General features: G+C 31.7%; 1 protein-coding gene across 2 annotated transcripts in view; it reads left to right on the forward strand.

Moving 5' to 3' along the window:
* LOC107457459 (uncharacterized) overlaps window positions 1–14,796 on the forward strand; it is a 216,161-nt gene that overhangs the window by 151,369 nt on the left and 49,996 nt on the right. For both annotated transcript variants that reach the window (XM_043042732.2, XM_043042733.2), the window contains exon 2: window positions 6,468–6,673. In XM_043042732.2, coding sequence (XP_042898666.1) covers window positions 6,468–6,673 — 206 coding nt within the window. The remainder of the gene's footprint in view (window positions 1–6,467; window positions 6,674–14,796) is intronic.

A 14,796-nucleotide genomic window follows, 5' to 3' on the forward strand; every position in this document is an offset into this window, starting at 1 on the left:
CCTTTTAGAAGCCGGTTTTAGTTCCAGGATATAATTTGACTCCCTGTAGTTTTACGAGAAAACAGGAGCAAAGAGAGAGGGAGAGAGGAGGGAGTGCAAAATTATTTAATTTTGTTCCTTTTATAAGGAAAAATATGGAACGTTTTTAAGAAAAAGGGGACTCAATCAAGCAAGGCTGTTGCATTGAAATGAGACGCGTGACCTGACGGGATCACATTTACATATTCGAAATAAAGTGGAACTTCGGTGACAGTTTCGATTTAACGAAATGAATAAAAGATAGTTAAATTGATAGTTGAATTAAGATAGTTTAAATGAGATATTAATGTTAGTTCAGTAAAGAGAGTTGAAATAAAGTTTAGAGTTAGTTAAGTTTTAATAAGTTTCACCTTGAAAAAGAAAAAGCATAAAATTTTAAATTTCGTTCATCAGCATCAGTTTCATAGAGAGATTAAAAGTTTATTTACGAATAATTTCAAAATTTTATCGATTCAATTTATCGAAAATAATTTTTTTTTTCGGATTTAAGTTTGAAATTTTCATCTACGAGAAGTCTTCATAAAAATTTAAATATTTTTTTTCCTCAATAGACAAAAACTTAAAATTAACTGTTTAATGCGATAGAGCAGTGGTTCCCAAAAATTATTATGCGGAATCCTAGGATTTAGTGGAAAGGTCGCATAGATTTATTTTGCCACTTATAATTTTGGAAACCTTTATTTATATTTCTTTTTCTTTTTTTTAATATGTTGTTTGTTTTCGTGAAATTATTTAAGTAAAAATGCTAGAGAAGAAGAAAAAAAAGAATGAATAAAAAAAAAATTTGTGCCTTTAAAAAAAATTACATTAACATTTCCAATTCATTATCTGTTTAATGCGATAGAGCAGTGTTTCCCAAAAACTATTATGCGGAATCCTAGGATTTCGTGGAAAGGTCGCAAGGATTTATTTTGCCACTTATAATTTTGGTAACCTTTAATTATACTTATTTTCTTCTTTTTTCTTATATTTTGTTTGTTTTCATGAAATTACTTAAGTAAAAATACTAGAAACAATGAATAAAAAAAATTATATGCATTTAAAAAAATTACATCATGCATTTCCAATTCAACTTTTCACTTCAAAATAAAATTTAAATTCAACAATAAAGAAAGATGTTTGCTTTGAAAATTTTTCTTCGCTTTTATTTTAACGCATTCTATAATTAAACTTATTTTACTTGTTATCAGTCTATGCATACGTTACTGCGAATACTGGTTACTGCGATGCCCGGAATTGGTGGTAGTTGACTTCCACCGGTGAATGTTGACATTTACATAATCGGTGAATGTTGACATTCACATTCTCCACGAAGACAAATTTCTCCCAATACTTGACCTAGGAGTTCCCTTGTCTTCTGGATTGGGTTTAAAATTACGGAGTTGAACAAGGTTACGGAGTTGAACAATAATAGTCATAAACCCACAATTGGGTCTGCTGTCCAAAGATGGTTATAAAAATTACATAGTCGCTTTGGTAATTGTCCGAAATATATACTACGTCTAGTTAAGTGCCACTGCCCGGTATACATTTGCCAGATATACCCTACACTGATGTATTTTTAAAGTTCAATGCCACTTCCCGGTATACAATACATCAATGTATTTTTACATCAAGTGCCACTGTCTAGTATGCATTTAACCGGTACTTCGAACACTGATGTTTCTCCTCATCTATCTTCAGCAGATTTTGAAATATCGAACAAATTTAATAATATTAACGAATAAATTAATATAAGATCGGATATAACTAATATTTTTGACATTCACGAAAGCGACTATGTGATTGTTGACATTCATCGGTGAAAGTCGACATTCTCTCGATTTTGGTCATTCTCGGAACTAACATTGAGGAAACGTTGAAAAAATTTCGTTTTCACACTTTCAAAATAATTAGTAGTCTTTCTTTGGCAAGTGTGTTCACAAACTGTTAATGAACTTTATAATGTCGGGGTTCTGCTGGATGAAAGTCAATCATTTAGACTCTCCCAGTTTGCGAACCACTCTGAATTTGGGAATTTTTACCCTTTCACTTGCATTTAAAGAACACGAACTGAGATAATTTCTACTCTCTCGCACCCTTATGGATGGTGTTTACAATATAAATGTAAACAACAATCTCGAGCTTTACTTCCGGTTAGAAAGTATACAGCTGCTTACTACAGCTTATTCTGCGAGGCGATATTTTCAAACAGATAATTTTGCTTTTAATAAAAGAAATAAATTATATAATTTCTTAGCTCAAATCAGTTGTAAGCATAAGATACTAAGGATATTAAGTAATTTTGGCGAGTTTGAAGTGAAAATTGGTTTTAGTTATTTATAGATGTATTGTTAAAAAAAAGTGACATGGGTATTAGATTAAAAAGAATTCTCTTTTTAAGCAATTCTGATTTGAGTTCATTTTAATTGTTTATTATTGTTTGTTCTTGGTGCAAGCCAGCACCATCATGCGTTAGTGGTAGCATATTGTTCGAGCAGCGGATTAAGTTCATTTTACAAATTATCATTTAGGTTTATAATTCGAAGTTTGTATATTTTTAACAAGGTAGGAAGTGTTTTTAATGATTCTTTTTTTTCTTATTACAATTCTTACGCCTTTGAAATGACAGGTCTTCAAATGACGACACATACAACGATTCTTCTTTTAAGCAAAAATTATAAATCAGGTAACAAGTACAAGTATACCAGAAATACTTCTCAAGATAGCCTAAAAACACAATGATCACGTTGTAAGCCAAATGACTTCTAAACACGCCGAAAACAGTAATCCATAAGTATAGGGAGCCAAGAGCTTGCAGCGCCACACAAATTATCTGAAAATTCTTAGGTTTATATCTACTCGGAAATTTTTTTTTTAAAAATTGTTCCTCGCTAGTTAAAATCTAACATTTGTAAAAAGATAATGAAAATTTACGAAAAAGAAAACACATCTATTTAATCTTAGTGGGATTTCAATTACTTTATAAAAATAAACACAAATTTTTTAAAAAAAATAATAAAAACATTTTTAAACAAGCCTAAACGATGAGAGACACAATTTCAAGTTTAAATGCTTCCTCCGAAGAAAAAAATAAATTTCAAAATGATTTTATATTTAGAAGGAAAATATATCGTTTGGAAATGAAGGTGAAAGGGGAAAACACCTTTTAATCCAAGATTTTCTAAAATATGTATTTGTGAAAGTGTCAACAGCGTTAAGATACCCTTCAGCAATTCTCAATAGAATCGTTTGCTTTTAAAACTTGTTGCCAGATTTTTTTTTCCCACCTTCTAAACCCTTACGAAGAAAAAGAAGTTGCTGTATCTTAGAAACCAATAAATAGAACAAGGAATGAAAGAGCTTCTGTATCGAAATAGAAGCAGAAAAACGTTTGAGACTGAATGTACGAATTCGTGTTCGAATTTTCTGAAAAGAGTTCACTATCTACCTCTTTTCCCCGAATAAAATGACATTGCCCCCCTCCCCGATTTTTACCACATGGTTTCACTTATTTATTCTTCGAAATAGTGACAGAGCCGAATTTATTCCCTATAGAAGAATAAGAAGAAAGGGAAAAGAGGGAAGAAATAAGGTATAAGGTGTGTTTCGCTTTAGTGACAAGGAAAAAGTTTGACGTTGATAAACGTAGGCGCATACATAAGAAGGGGAAAAAAAAGTTTGTTTTCGACGAGTGTTAGTAACGTTATATGTGCATGAAAAAGCAAAAGAAGAAAAAAAATGCATACATTTTAAAAGCAAATTCCAATACTTGCGTCTCTAGAAAAGCATGAATCAAATCCGCATTACTTCAGTGTATGAAAAAGAAAAGGATTTCTTATAAATAAAGTTCCATATTATCCTGCTTAACCCTTTCTCAAAGTAAATTATTTTAATTAAAATAATCTTAAAAAATTCTTTTTCTTTATATATGTAAATTACGATAAGCCAATTTGGAATTCTTAACGAACCTGAATTACTAAACTCCTGACAAGCAAATGTGAAAAATTTTACGACAAAACATAGAATATCTTAGGACAAGCAAAACAAGTAAGAAATACCTTACGACAAGCAAACACGGAATAACTAAGAAAAAGCAGCCCTGGATCATTTTACGACAAGCCAACCTGGAATGCCTTACGATATGCAAACCTGGTATACTCCCGTGCAATTGAAAAAACAAAAGCAAGTGCTTCACTTTAGATTCCGCAGCTCGAGAACTTTTTTTCTTTCTAGTGCTAATGGGGACGCTAAAATAGAATTTGAATTTCAGAAAACTGATAAAGCAAAATTTAGTTTTGAAAATGTTTTTTTGCGACATGTAGTTTATCGTACATAGATGCTAAATATATATAAATCTCAATTTCGAATTTTTTTTGTCGCTGACGCTGATTTTTCTTTTCTACAACAGTATACCTTACGAGAAGCAAACTTGGTATACCTTACGATAAGCAAACCTGGAATTTCTTACGATAAGCAAACCTGGAATACCTTACGATATGCAAACCTGGAATACCTTACGATAAGCAAACTTGGAATACCTTGTGATAAGCAAACCTGGAATATCTTACGATATGCAAAACTGGAATAATTTACGATAAGCGAACTTGGAATACCTTACGATTAGCAAACTTGGAATACCTTACGATATGCAAACCTGGAATACCTTACGATATGCAAACCTGGATTACCTTACCATAAGCAAACCAGGAATACCTTACGATAAGCAAACTTGGAATACCTTGTGATTAGCAAACCTGGAATATCTTACGATATGCAAAACTGGAATAACTTACGATAAGCGAACTTGGAATACCTTACGATAAGCAAACTTGGAATACCTTACGATATGCAAACCTGGATTACCTTACGATAAGCAAACCAGGAATACCTTACGATAAGTAAACTTGGAATACCTTGTGATAAGCAAACCTGGAATATCTTACCATATGAAAAACTGGAATAACTTACGATAAGCGAATTTGGAATACCTTACGATAAGCAAACTTGGAATACCTTACGACAAGCAAACTTAGAATATCTTATGATAAGCAAACTTGGAATACCTTACGATAAGCAAACCTACATGAACAGTTCGACGATGTTTGCAGCGGCATGGACTGTCAGCACGATGACCATGGCTTTGGCTACCCTTGACGCTACATCACAGGCAAGAGTGTCTCCAACGGTGTGATCAACGACGAACCTGGACGCAGGAATGACATGACGTCGTCTTTTCAGACGAATCCAGGTTCTGTATACAGCATCGTGGTGGCTGCTTCCGTGTTTGGCAACATCGTGGAGAACGTCCACTGGCAGCTTGCATGCGACATCGTCATACTTGCCCATCACCTGGAGTAATGGCGTGGGGTACCATTGGATACACTTCTCGATCACCTCTTGTTCGCATAGCCGGCACTTTGAACAGCAGCCGTTACATTTCTGATGTGTTAGGGCCAGTTTCTCTGCCTTATCTTCGAGGCCTCCATAACGCTGCGTTTCAGTAGGACAATGCGCGACCCCATGTTGACCGTACTGTCCTGACTTTCCTTGACACAGAACCTGTTCGCCTGTTCCCTTGGCTAGCACGTTCTGATGATCTCTCACCAATTGAAAACGTCTGGTAAATGGTTACCGAATGACTGGCACGCCATCACTCGTCAGTCACTACGATCGATGAATCGTGGCATAATGTTGAAACTGCATAGAATGCTGTACCTGTCCATGCTATCCAATCTCTGTTCGACTCGATGCCCAGGAGAATAACTGCTGTTATTGCTGCCAGGGGAGGCTGCTCTGAGTACTGATTCCTCAGGATCTATGTATCCAAATATCCTGAAAAATTTAATCAATTGTTCTTCCAACTATAATGTATGTGCCCAATAAATATCATTCTGTTCTTTGCATTCCTTCCTGGTGTAGCAATTTTATGGCCAGTAGTATATATATATATTAGTTGCTCTTGTTCCTGATCATGAACGCTCTTATAGTAAGTTTGCAGCTGGCTATTTCGGTTTATCTTAATGTCCGTGATTATAAAGTAACCCGATACATTATTATTACTTATATATTTAGCTTTTTGTTCGAATCTTAAAATTCACACCAGTTCATATTAACTTGAAGGCATTACCAGTTCATATTAACAATAGCTAATATCATTGATTTTCATAAACACCACCTGCACATCATATCGAATTTTTGTTTATTTTTAAAAGTAGTTCCCCGCAAAGTAATAATATGCATGAACTTTCCAATCCCAAGTAACGAATTTTTAAATTCTTATGCAAATATTCATCGACATATCTGATAATAATTTGTAAAAAAATGATGAAACAGAATAAACTAATTTAATTATAGTAAATTCAATGTATTTTCATCTCCGTAAATTGCAATAAAAAACACTTTATTTCTACACATGCAATTTAACCTTATTTGTTTGTGTCTTGCAGGCTGCTTAAGCCTTCGGATGCTGAGCCTGGATGTACCAACTGCAGTAATGCGGGGTGAATCTATATGGTTGAACTGCACACTAGACTTAGAATCAGACGAACTGTACTCCGTCAAGTGGTACAAAAATGATGTAGAGTTCTACAGGTACCTCCCCAGGGACAACCCCAAAGGACAAAAATATGATTTACCCGGCGTCTATCTACAGGTAGGTTTCATTTAAGAATTATAAATGGCAAATTAAAAATGCAACTTCTCCGTGTAAAAGAACTAACCATTTTATGAATAGCTTCAATGGCTTGTTAGTTAAATACATAGCAACTGTTAATTGAATATGAAACAAGTATAAAAAAAATTTTAAGTCAATTCCTCCTTAGGTCAACAAAGAATTTTATTTTAGTTACTTTTTGTTAAATAATTAAAATTTTTTCTCCCATATGAAAGTAACATTGATTAATTAAATTTAATTAGTGAATTAGTATTTGATAAAACTGTATGAACTTCAAGTATCATCCAGAACAAGATTTTAAAAAAAATGTATTTGAACTTTAATGTATGAATAAAAATTATTTTATTAACGATTGAAAATTTGAACAAACTGTATAAATATATGTATGGAAAGTGTGAAATAATAGTAAGAATTGAAAAAAAACAACAACGTGATGTTCTTTATAAAATTTATCTCACACAGCGAATATAAAATAATTAAATATTTAAATGTGCGAAATAAACTATTTTTTTGTTCAAATAGAGCTATGAGTTAGAAAATATCACTGATTATTATTATTAAAATATGTGAAAAACTGAATCGCTTATAGTAAAATTAATAAATAATTTGTGCAAAACAGGCAATTCATGTTTGTTTCTCTTTTCTTTTTTTTTTCTTAAATAAATGTTAATTTTCTAAAATAATTAATTGTCAACTTCTTTAAATTATCCAGTATAATATTACCTAGCACACATTTTCGGGCCCATCCTTGGTAACTAACAAATGAAACGCACTTCAGTACTGCAATAAGAACGAGCTTCAGTACTGCAGTAAGAATGTAAAACCCCTCTATTTATGCATTACCTCAATTTGCTCCTTTGGCAATCTGGCAATCTTGTTACGAAAATATTTTAAATCATTCTTGAAAAATTTCCCGTTCATGTAAGTTCATTTGAATTCGCTATTTGCTTTATAGATTTCGTTTCATGTTTTATTCTGTTTTTTCTCTATACTTTATTTTCTGTTTTTACGTGATATTTTTACTTAATGTGTTCTATTTTACTTGTTGTAAAATTTTTGTAAAAAAAATTTTTTTAGTGCTCCTCACACTATTGTATTGATATATTTTGCTTTGGCTATATTGATACAATATTAGAAAGCACTCTTTTTTGCGGATATATCGTGTGGGCTGATGAAAAGATTATATCTTTTATTTTCCGGATTTTTTAAAAAAATATTTGTTCTTTTTTTTCCAGTTTGTTATTTTTTTCATTATAATTTTTCTTTCCCCCTCTTTTTTCATGTATCTATAATTTTCATATATATATCCTAGCTAGGTGATAATTTTTTTTACTCAGCTGATTTTGCATCAGAAACTCAGAACATTTATAATGTGGGATGTCANATATATATATATATATATAGACCATTTTCTTGCGGTCGGGTATAAGGACATCAATGGTCTAAAAAATGTGTTTTCGAGAAAAAAATTTCGGGGTACACATAGTGGTAGTGTCATTCTGGTAGTGTCATTCAAAAATTAAGAATTCGAGTACTTACTGATTTTTCTGGATCTTAAAACATAGAACGCATCGTTTTTAGATATTACGGCACCTTTCACGGAATGTTCGAAAATCCTAGAATGGTCTAACCCTTTCAAACTCCTTTTAATAACAAAAATATGTTTTTTCTTCTCGTTTCATCAGCATATTATAAAAAGTACAAGGAAAGTAAATTTAGATATATTAGATTTAGCATATTGAATAATTTATCATAATTTGCCTTTAAACATAAAATAGAGGAAGTGATATCCGAGTTAAATTCATCATGGCAAAAAAAAAAAGGCCAATCAGTTATGGCGACGTGCAACAAAAAGAGCTACAAGTTAATTAACAAATCAACCTAACCAAGTCATGTAAAGAATTTCCCCCGTTTCCTCCCCACTTTGTAGTGACAAGCTCTCAAAAATCATCGTCCCCCTTGTTAGTCTATTCGAGAACATTTTATATCGAACAGCAGAGAAACGTGTGATGTATTCGAAGGAGTGATCATTTGCAATTCATGAAGGTGGGAATGAGATTTTGAAATCTTCACTTGCTCTGAGTGAAGACTAAAGATTTAATTTATCCTAAAGCAGATGGAAATTCTGAACGCGTCTAAGCATGTCCACTATAGGTGTGCTAAATAGATAAGTTGTAGAAAAGATTTGTGACAATGTCCTGCTGTGGTAGTACGTTTGCTCTTCGAACGATGTTTAAAAGGGTATTTGTACATTATGTACTGTCTATATTCTATATATACTGTATGATTAAAGTTTTCTGTTCTAGACGAATAATTGAAATTCTTATAACATGTAACCTTTTACAACAAATGCAAAGTTGGTTTTTAGTTTTATTACCAAAAAAAAAAAAATGTGGCGTCTGGGTGGTTTTCAAAGAGTAAATACTGTTATAAATTCTTGGATAAATATTTTATTTAAAACTATATGTCTTTTCTTGAATATCTGAAATATTATTCTTAATGTAACACAACTGTTTTACCAATTAACGAACTCAACGTAACAAAATCAAATTAAGTTTAGCTAAAAAATAATAGGAATAATTTTTAAGGAGTAAGAAAAATAAGTAGAATAATATTAGGAATGGGAGTATGTAGAACAAAATATATAACTAGAGTTTGGTGATACTACGAACTCCTAAAAAATGTAAGCCAACGTTTCCTAGAAATTATTTCCCTCGCCATGATTAAAATCGTGTGCACAGCTTTATTAAATTTAAATTAGTGTAAGGTTTGTCACCACTAGATGGCTACACGCGGTTCTTGAACGATGTGATTTTGCTATTATTCCTTTAGATTTTTTTGTTTGTGACGTGGCATAATAACCGCGATGTGTTGTAATAAATTTGTTTTCTGCCTCAGAAAGGGTAGCGTGAAATCTATTTTTATGGAAATTTGAAAAAGAACCTGCATACTTAATTATTAGCAATTAATTTTTATTTAGAATTTCATAGCAAACAACTTTAAAAATATGCATAATGGGCTAGAATTCATCTACAATGTACTTTAAAAAATCATGGCTAAAATGAAAGAAAGTAGCAAGGATAAAAAATTTTTTTAAAAAAACAAAAATCACTCAAAGCCGTTTTATTTAAGCTTGTCAGACTCTTTATTATACTAAATTTGAAAAACTACTCGTATAACATGCATTACATTGATATTGCATGGAATTGAATTATGCATTGCACTGACATTGCGTGGAATTGAGTACTTGCAACTCGAGAAGAAGAATGCGCAATTAACCATGCGATTTAAATCAGATCTAATTCGATACCTGTATAAAGGCCTGGTTTCTTAGGACAGGTCAGAGTTGCAAAACGTTAGCTTGAAGCGAGTGCTAACCTCTGATTGGTTAATTTGTGAGTTAGACAGCATACGTCATCGAACGCTCAGCTTAAACGACGACTGACGTCCGAATCAACTGCTGTTGGATTGGAACGTAACGTTAACGACGGAAGCAATGGCGGACAGCAGCCAACAGATCATTGAAATCTGCCAAGATTTTGATTCCGAAGAGAAATTAATCTCTGACTTTAAAAAATGATCTAATTTGTATTATATTACAAAGATTCCGTGTTTAAAACAATCTGTGGTTACAGATTGAAAGGTCATTTTTTTCCCTCTAAAGCACTGGTCGGCAATAACGCATAAAGTTGTAGGAACGAACTAAAAAATCAAAATAAATATTTGTTCACGTCATTAACGCTTGCGCAATGCAAGATAATGTTTGAGTTGGAACGACTGCTCACGCTTGGCGTCGGGGTAACGTAAACTTCCCGCTGATGCCCAGACAAGGCTCTTGTCTTAAGAAACCAACCAGGCCTTAACAGTAGTCACACATGCCAAACCTGATTGGATTCTGAATCTACGAATGACGCGATTCTGAATCTACGATGACGTCGCTTGCAGGTATACAATTGTACAAGAAACTAAAAAAAATTCCTCTCTCCTGTGGTATGTGTGATGGGAAACAGGAATTGACAATTGCTGGAAGGCAATGTCAGTAAGGTAAAATAAATGACGTAAGACAAACGCAAGAAATATTTTGCTCTTACACTGAGACTTCCTTCGCCTAAAAAGATAGAGCTTACTTTAAAAATACATAACTTAAATTAGTAAATCGTTCTTTATAGTCACAAAAACTGTATTTTGAAGGCTCTGTTTTCACATGAAATAACTTTTGCGAATACTTCACATCTGTAATTTTAATAACAGGTATGAATTTTTAACAGTTATTCATGAATGTCAGATCAAGTTGAAAATTATTTTTATGCAGCGCCCTCTATGTTTATTCTGAAAATGACATAGAACGTCAATATGAAGAAAAGCCACAGTTTATGAAAATGAAAATCATTTGTGACTTTGTTTTTTAATTATTAAAAAGTTACTCTTGCACTGCATTATTTGAGCCTATAAAAATTTTAAAAAAATTGAGAATCGTTCATCGATTTTGATAATTTTTATCTAGGCGGAAAAAGCTCGCCAAATTGGCGATTTTTTTCTTAGAAAAAAAAAAGTTTAATAGCTTTTAAGATATTTATGTTACTTGTCAATTTTAAAGCCCAGATATTTATTTACGACAAGAAATGGTACATTCAGATTACAATTGAAGCTCTGACTTAAGGGTAAGGAACTTAAACTATGACTACTTTTATTTTTCTTGGCGAAAGAGCTGCAAAAAACACGTAAATCAGACGATATTAGGAAAGATAGGAGAAGAAAAAAATTAAGAGGATTAAAATTATTAGAGTTCTTGGGAGGGTAGAACTTGGACCTTAAATTAACACGATCATGATCTTTTATTCTTTTGAACAACTTAACAATTTTAAACAACCGACAGTTGAAATGTTTAAAATCAGACGATTGAGATAAAAAAAGAACAAAAATTAAGGGGGGGACAGCTCTCCGGGTATTAGAACTTGGACCTTAAATCAACACGATCATAATCTTTTATTCTTTTTAACAATTTTAAACAATCGAAAGTTGAAATGCTTAAACAACCAGCTGATTAAGCAAAAAAAGATGAAACACAATCTGCATAACTCAACGAGTGGATATAGCTAAAAGAATAAAGGATATATAACCCAATTCCCGTATATGCCCCTCTTTTGCCACTATTATATTCCTCTCTTTCTAAATATCATCCTTTTGCAGATGAATTACGGTTTTCAATTAACTGAAATCTTTTCAGCAACATACCAGAAAAGTTTTCTCTTTCGCTATAAGAGCTATAAGCAGCCGACTAGATACTCCTCCCCTTCCACCCATATTAAAACAAACAATAACTAAATTAAAAAAAAGAGAAAAGACATCCAATTATGGGAAGAAGTACTCTCATCCATGGAGAATGGTTTTCCTTATTCACGAGGCCCTTCGTTTGCTTATCGATGAAGCTCTTTATTAGGAATATCGATATAACATCCGATATAACTTGCAGCTTGCAGATGAAGTTTAATTATCGTTTAGTGACATTCATTTTTCACTCGCAAGAGGTCCTCATTCAAAAATATTTAATGACGTCACTGGCAGTCAGAGAGTTTTCTCACTTTTTATTGGTCCAGATAAGAATTCATCTGAAAATCAACTCGGATGAATTAATATTTAATTGGCTAAAACCAAAAGTTCCTTAAACTTTTCATGTACTCTATAATTCTTTTCATATTGAAACATTATATGCAACCACACTAATGTGTCAGTTATACATTATAAATATAAAAGAAGCGTGATTTTTCTACACTTTTTTACCAGAGTTGGACGTCGATTACAGTAATCGATTACAACTCTAATTGGTTACAGATAATTACTGCTATGTAATCAATTACTTGTAATCGCGATTACAAGTAATCATAATTTTTTATTACATCAGAGTAGAGCAAAAATGTAATCTATTACATTTTTCAGGTATAGTAATCAATTACTTGTAATCATGATTACAAATTTCGATTACAACTGTAATCCTGATTACATAGCCAATTACTGAAATCAATTACATGTAATCGTGATTACAAGTAATCAAAATATATGATTACATGTAATCATGATTGCACATTTTCATAATTTTGATTACATTTGTAATCCTGATTACATAACCAAATACTATAATCAATTTAAATGTAATCATGATTACAAGTAATCAAAATATATGATTACATGTAATCATGATTATATATAATCTTGATTACATGTAATCATATGTTTTGATCACTTGTAATCATGATTACCCGTAATCGCTTTTGTTGTGATTACTTGTAATCGCAATTACTTGGAATCATGATTACAGTTGTAATCAAAATTTTGGTGAATTGTAATCAAGATTACAAGTAATTGATTACTCTAATCAATTATTGTAATCACGATTGCAGCTGTAATCAAAATTTTTAAAAGTTGTAATCACGATTACAAGTAATTGATTTCTATTATCGACTATTGTAATTACGATTACAGCTGAAATAAAAGTTGAAATTACGATTACAAGTAATTGATTACTGTAATTGTTTGTTGTAATCACGATTACAGCTGTAATCAATATTATGTTTTCTTGTAATCATGATTACGAGTAATTGCCCAACTACCAGAGTTACAAGTAATTGCCAACAGTACATTTTTGCCCAACTCTGCTTTTTACCCACAATGTATGTGAACTTTTAATAAAAAACGTTTCTACTAACATATTTCATCATCTACGTCCACATTCTGTGTATTATTAACGGAATTTATTCGATCATATTTCTTCAGCAACTAACTTTTTTTCATAAGTATTTAACAGAAATTTTCTATTTTTACTTATTTCATCAAATTTTCACTTATTTCATCATTCATTTACAAACACTTTGTAGGGAATTAACTGAATTTTTTTTCCTTTTCACATTTTATCATTTACTAATACCTTTTATGCATATTTAACAGAATTATTTCATTTTTTGATCGTTTTTTTTTGTTCCCATGCACTTTCTGTGAGAGTTTAACAGAATTATTCAATCTTCCGCATATTTCTCTATTCTCCTGCACTTTCTATAAGTACTCCATTGATATTTTTTTTATTTTATTTCATAGAATATCCACTTATTTTCATAATTTAACAACATTTTTCCTAAGCTTTTTCAATTATTTCTTCATTTAATAAAACTGTACAGCAAATAGAATAAGAAACTCAGCATTTAATTACAGAACGTAAAAAAAGAACTTTTGTATGTAAAAAAAAAAGGTTTATGTTGTTGTTTTATGTCTTAGTTTCAATTTAACTTACAGAGATCAGATAGTAATGTACTTTATTCCACTGTTATTTTCTACGCCCATATAAAAGTTTCAAGTTCAGGTTACCGACAATTTTGAGAATTTACATCAGTATGGTAAGTTACATTAGCTGCAGTTTTTATTCAGTGAATCAATTTGAAATACTGTGCTAAGATTAGCAATACCACTACAATTATTTTCCATTCATTCATTTATTTTTTCATCCAAATAATCCATGAAATAAAAATGAACTATTTTCGAATCAAATCATAGAAGCTGATCACGGCATGGATGCCCTTAAGAACTATTTATATATACACAAATCGTATGTTGTAAAAATTGAACTAATGCTACGAGAATACTAAAAATGGGAAGATGGGAGGTTTACTAAAAATGAGGAAATAAATATTACCATACAAAACATTTCACCTTGGTACTAAGCCTAAATTGACGGTACTATGTAGCTGATCAAAAGCATCGTGGACTAGGATATGTCTTTATGCAGGGTTACCAACTCCTACGCTTTTTATAAAATACTTTATTAAATGGGTGAACCAGCAAAGTATGAAGCTTTCGGCATTTTGGTTAATTTAGCAAACGTTTTCAAAACCTCACCACCAAAGAACATGAACAAAATAGTTTTCTATACGAATTTTCGAATTATTTTCATGTAGTGGCCTGGAAAATAACTTTAAAATAAATTTACTGACGAAAGAATTATACATTAAAACTTAAAATTTGTTACCAGTAGAAGAAATTTTCTCACAAAGCGTAGACAGTTGACACAGCTTTGTTCGTATCAATCGCCTAGACTTCGCCAAATTGGAATAAGT

Source organism: Parasteatoda tepidariorum, chromosome 4, assembly GCF_043381705.1.
Source record: "Parasteatoda tepidariorum isolate YZ-2023 chromosome 4, CAS_Ptep_4.0, whole genome shotgun sequence".
NCBI classification, from domain to species: Eukaryota; Metazoa; Arthropoda; class Arachnida; order Araneae; family Theridiidae; genus Parasteatoda; species Parasteatoda tepidariorum.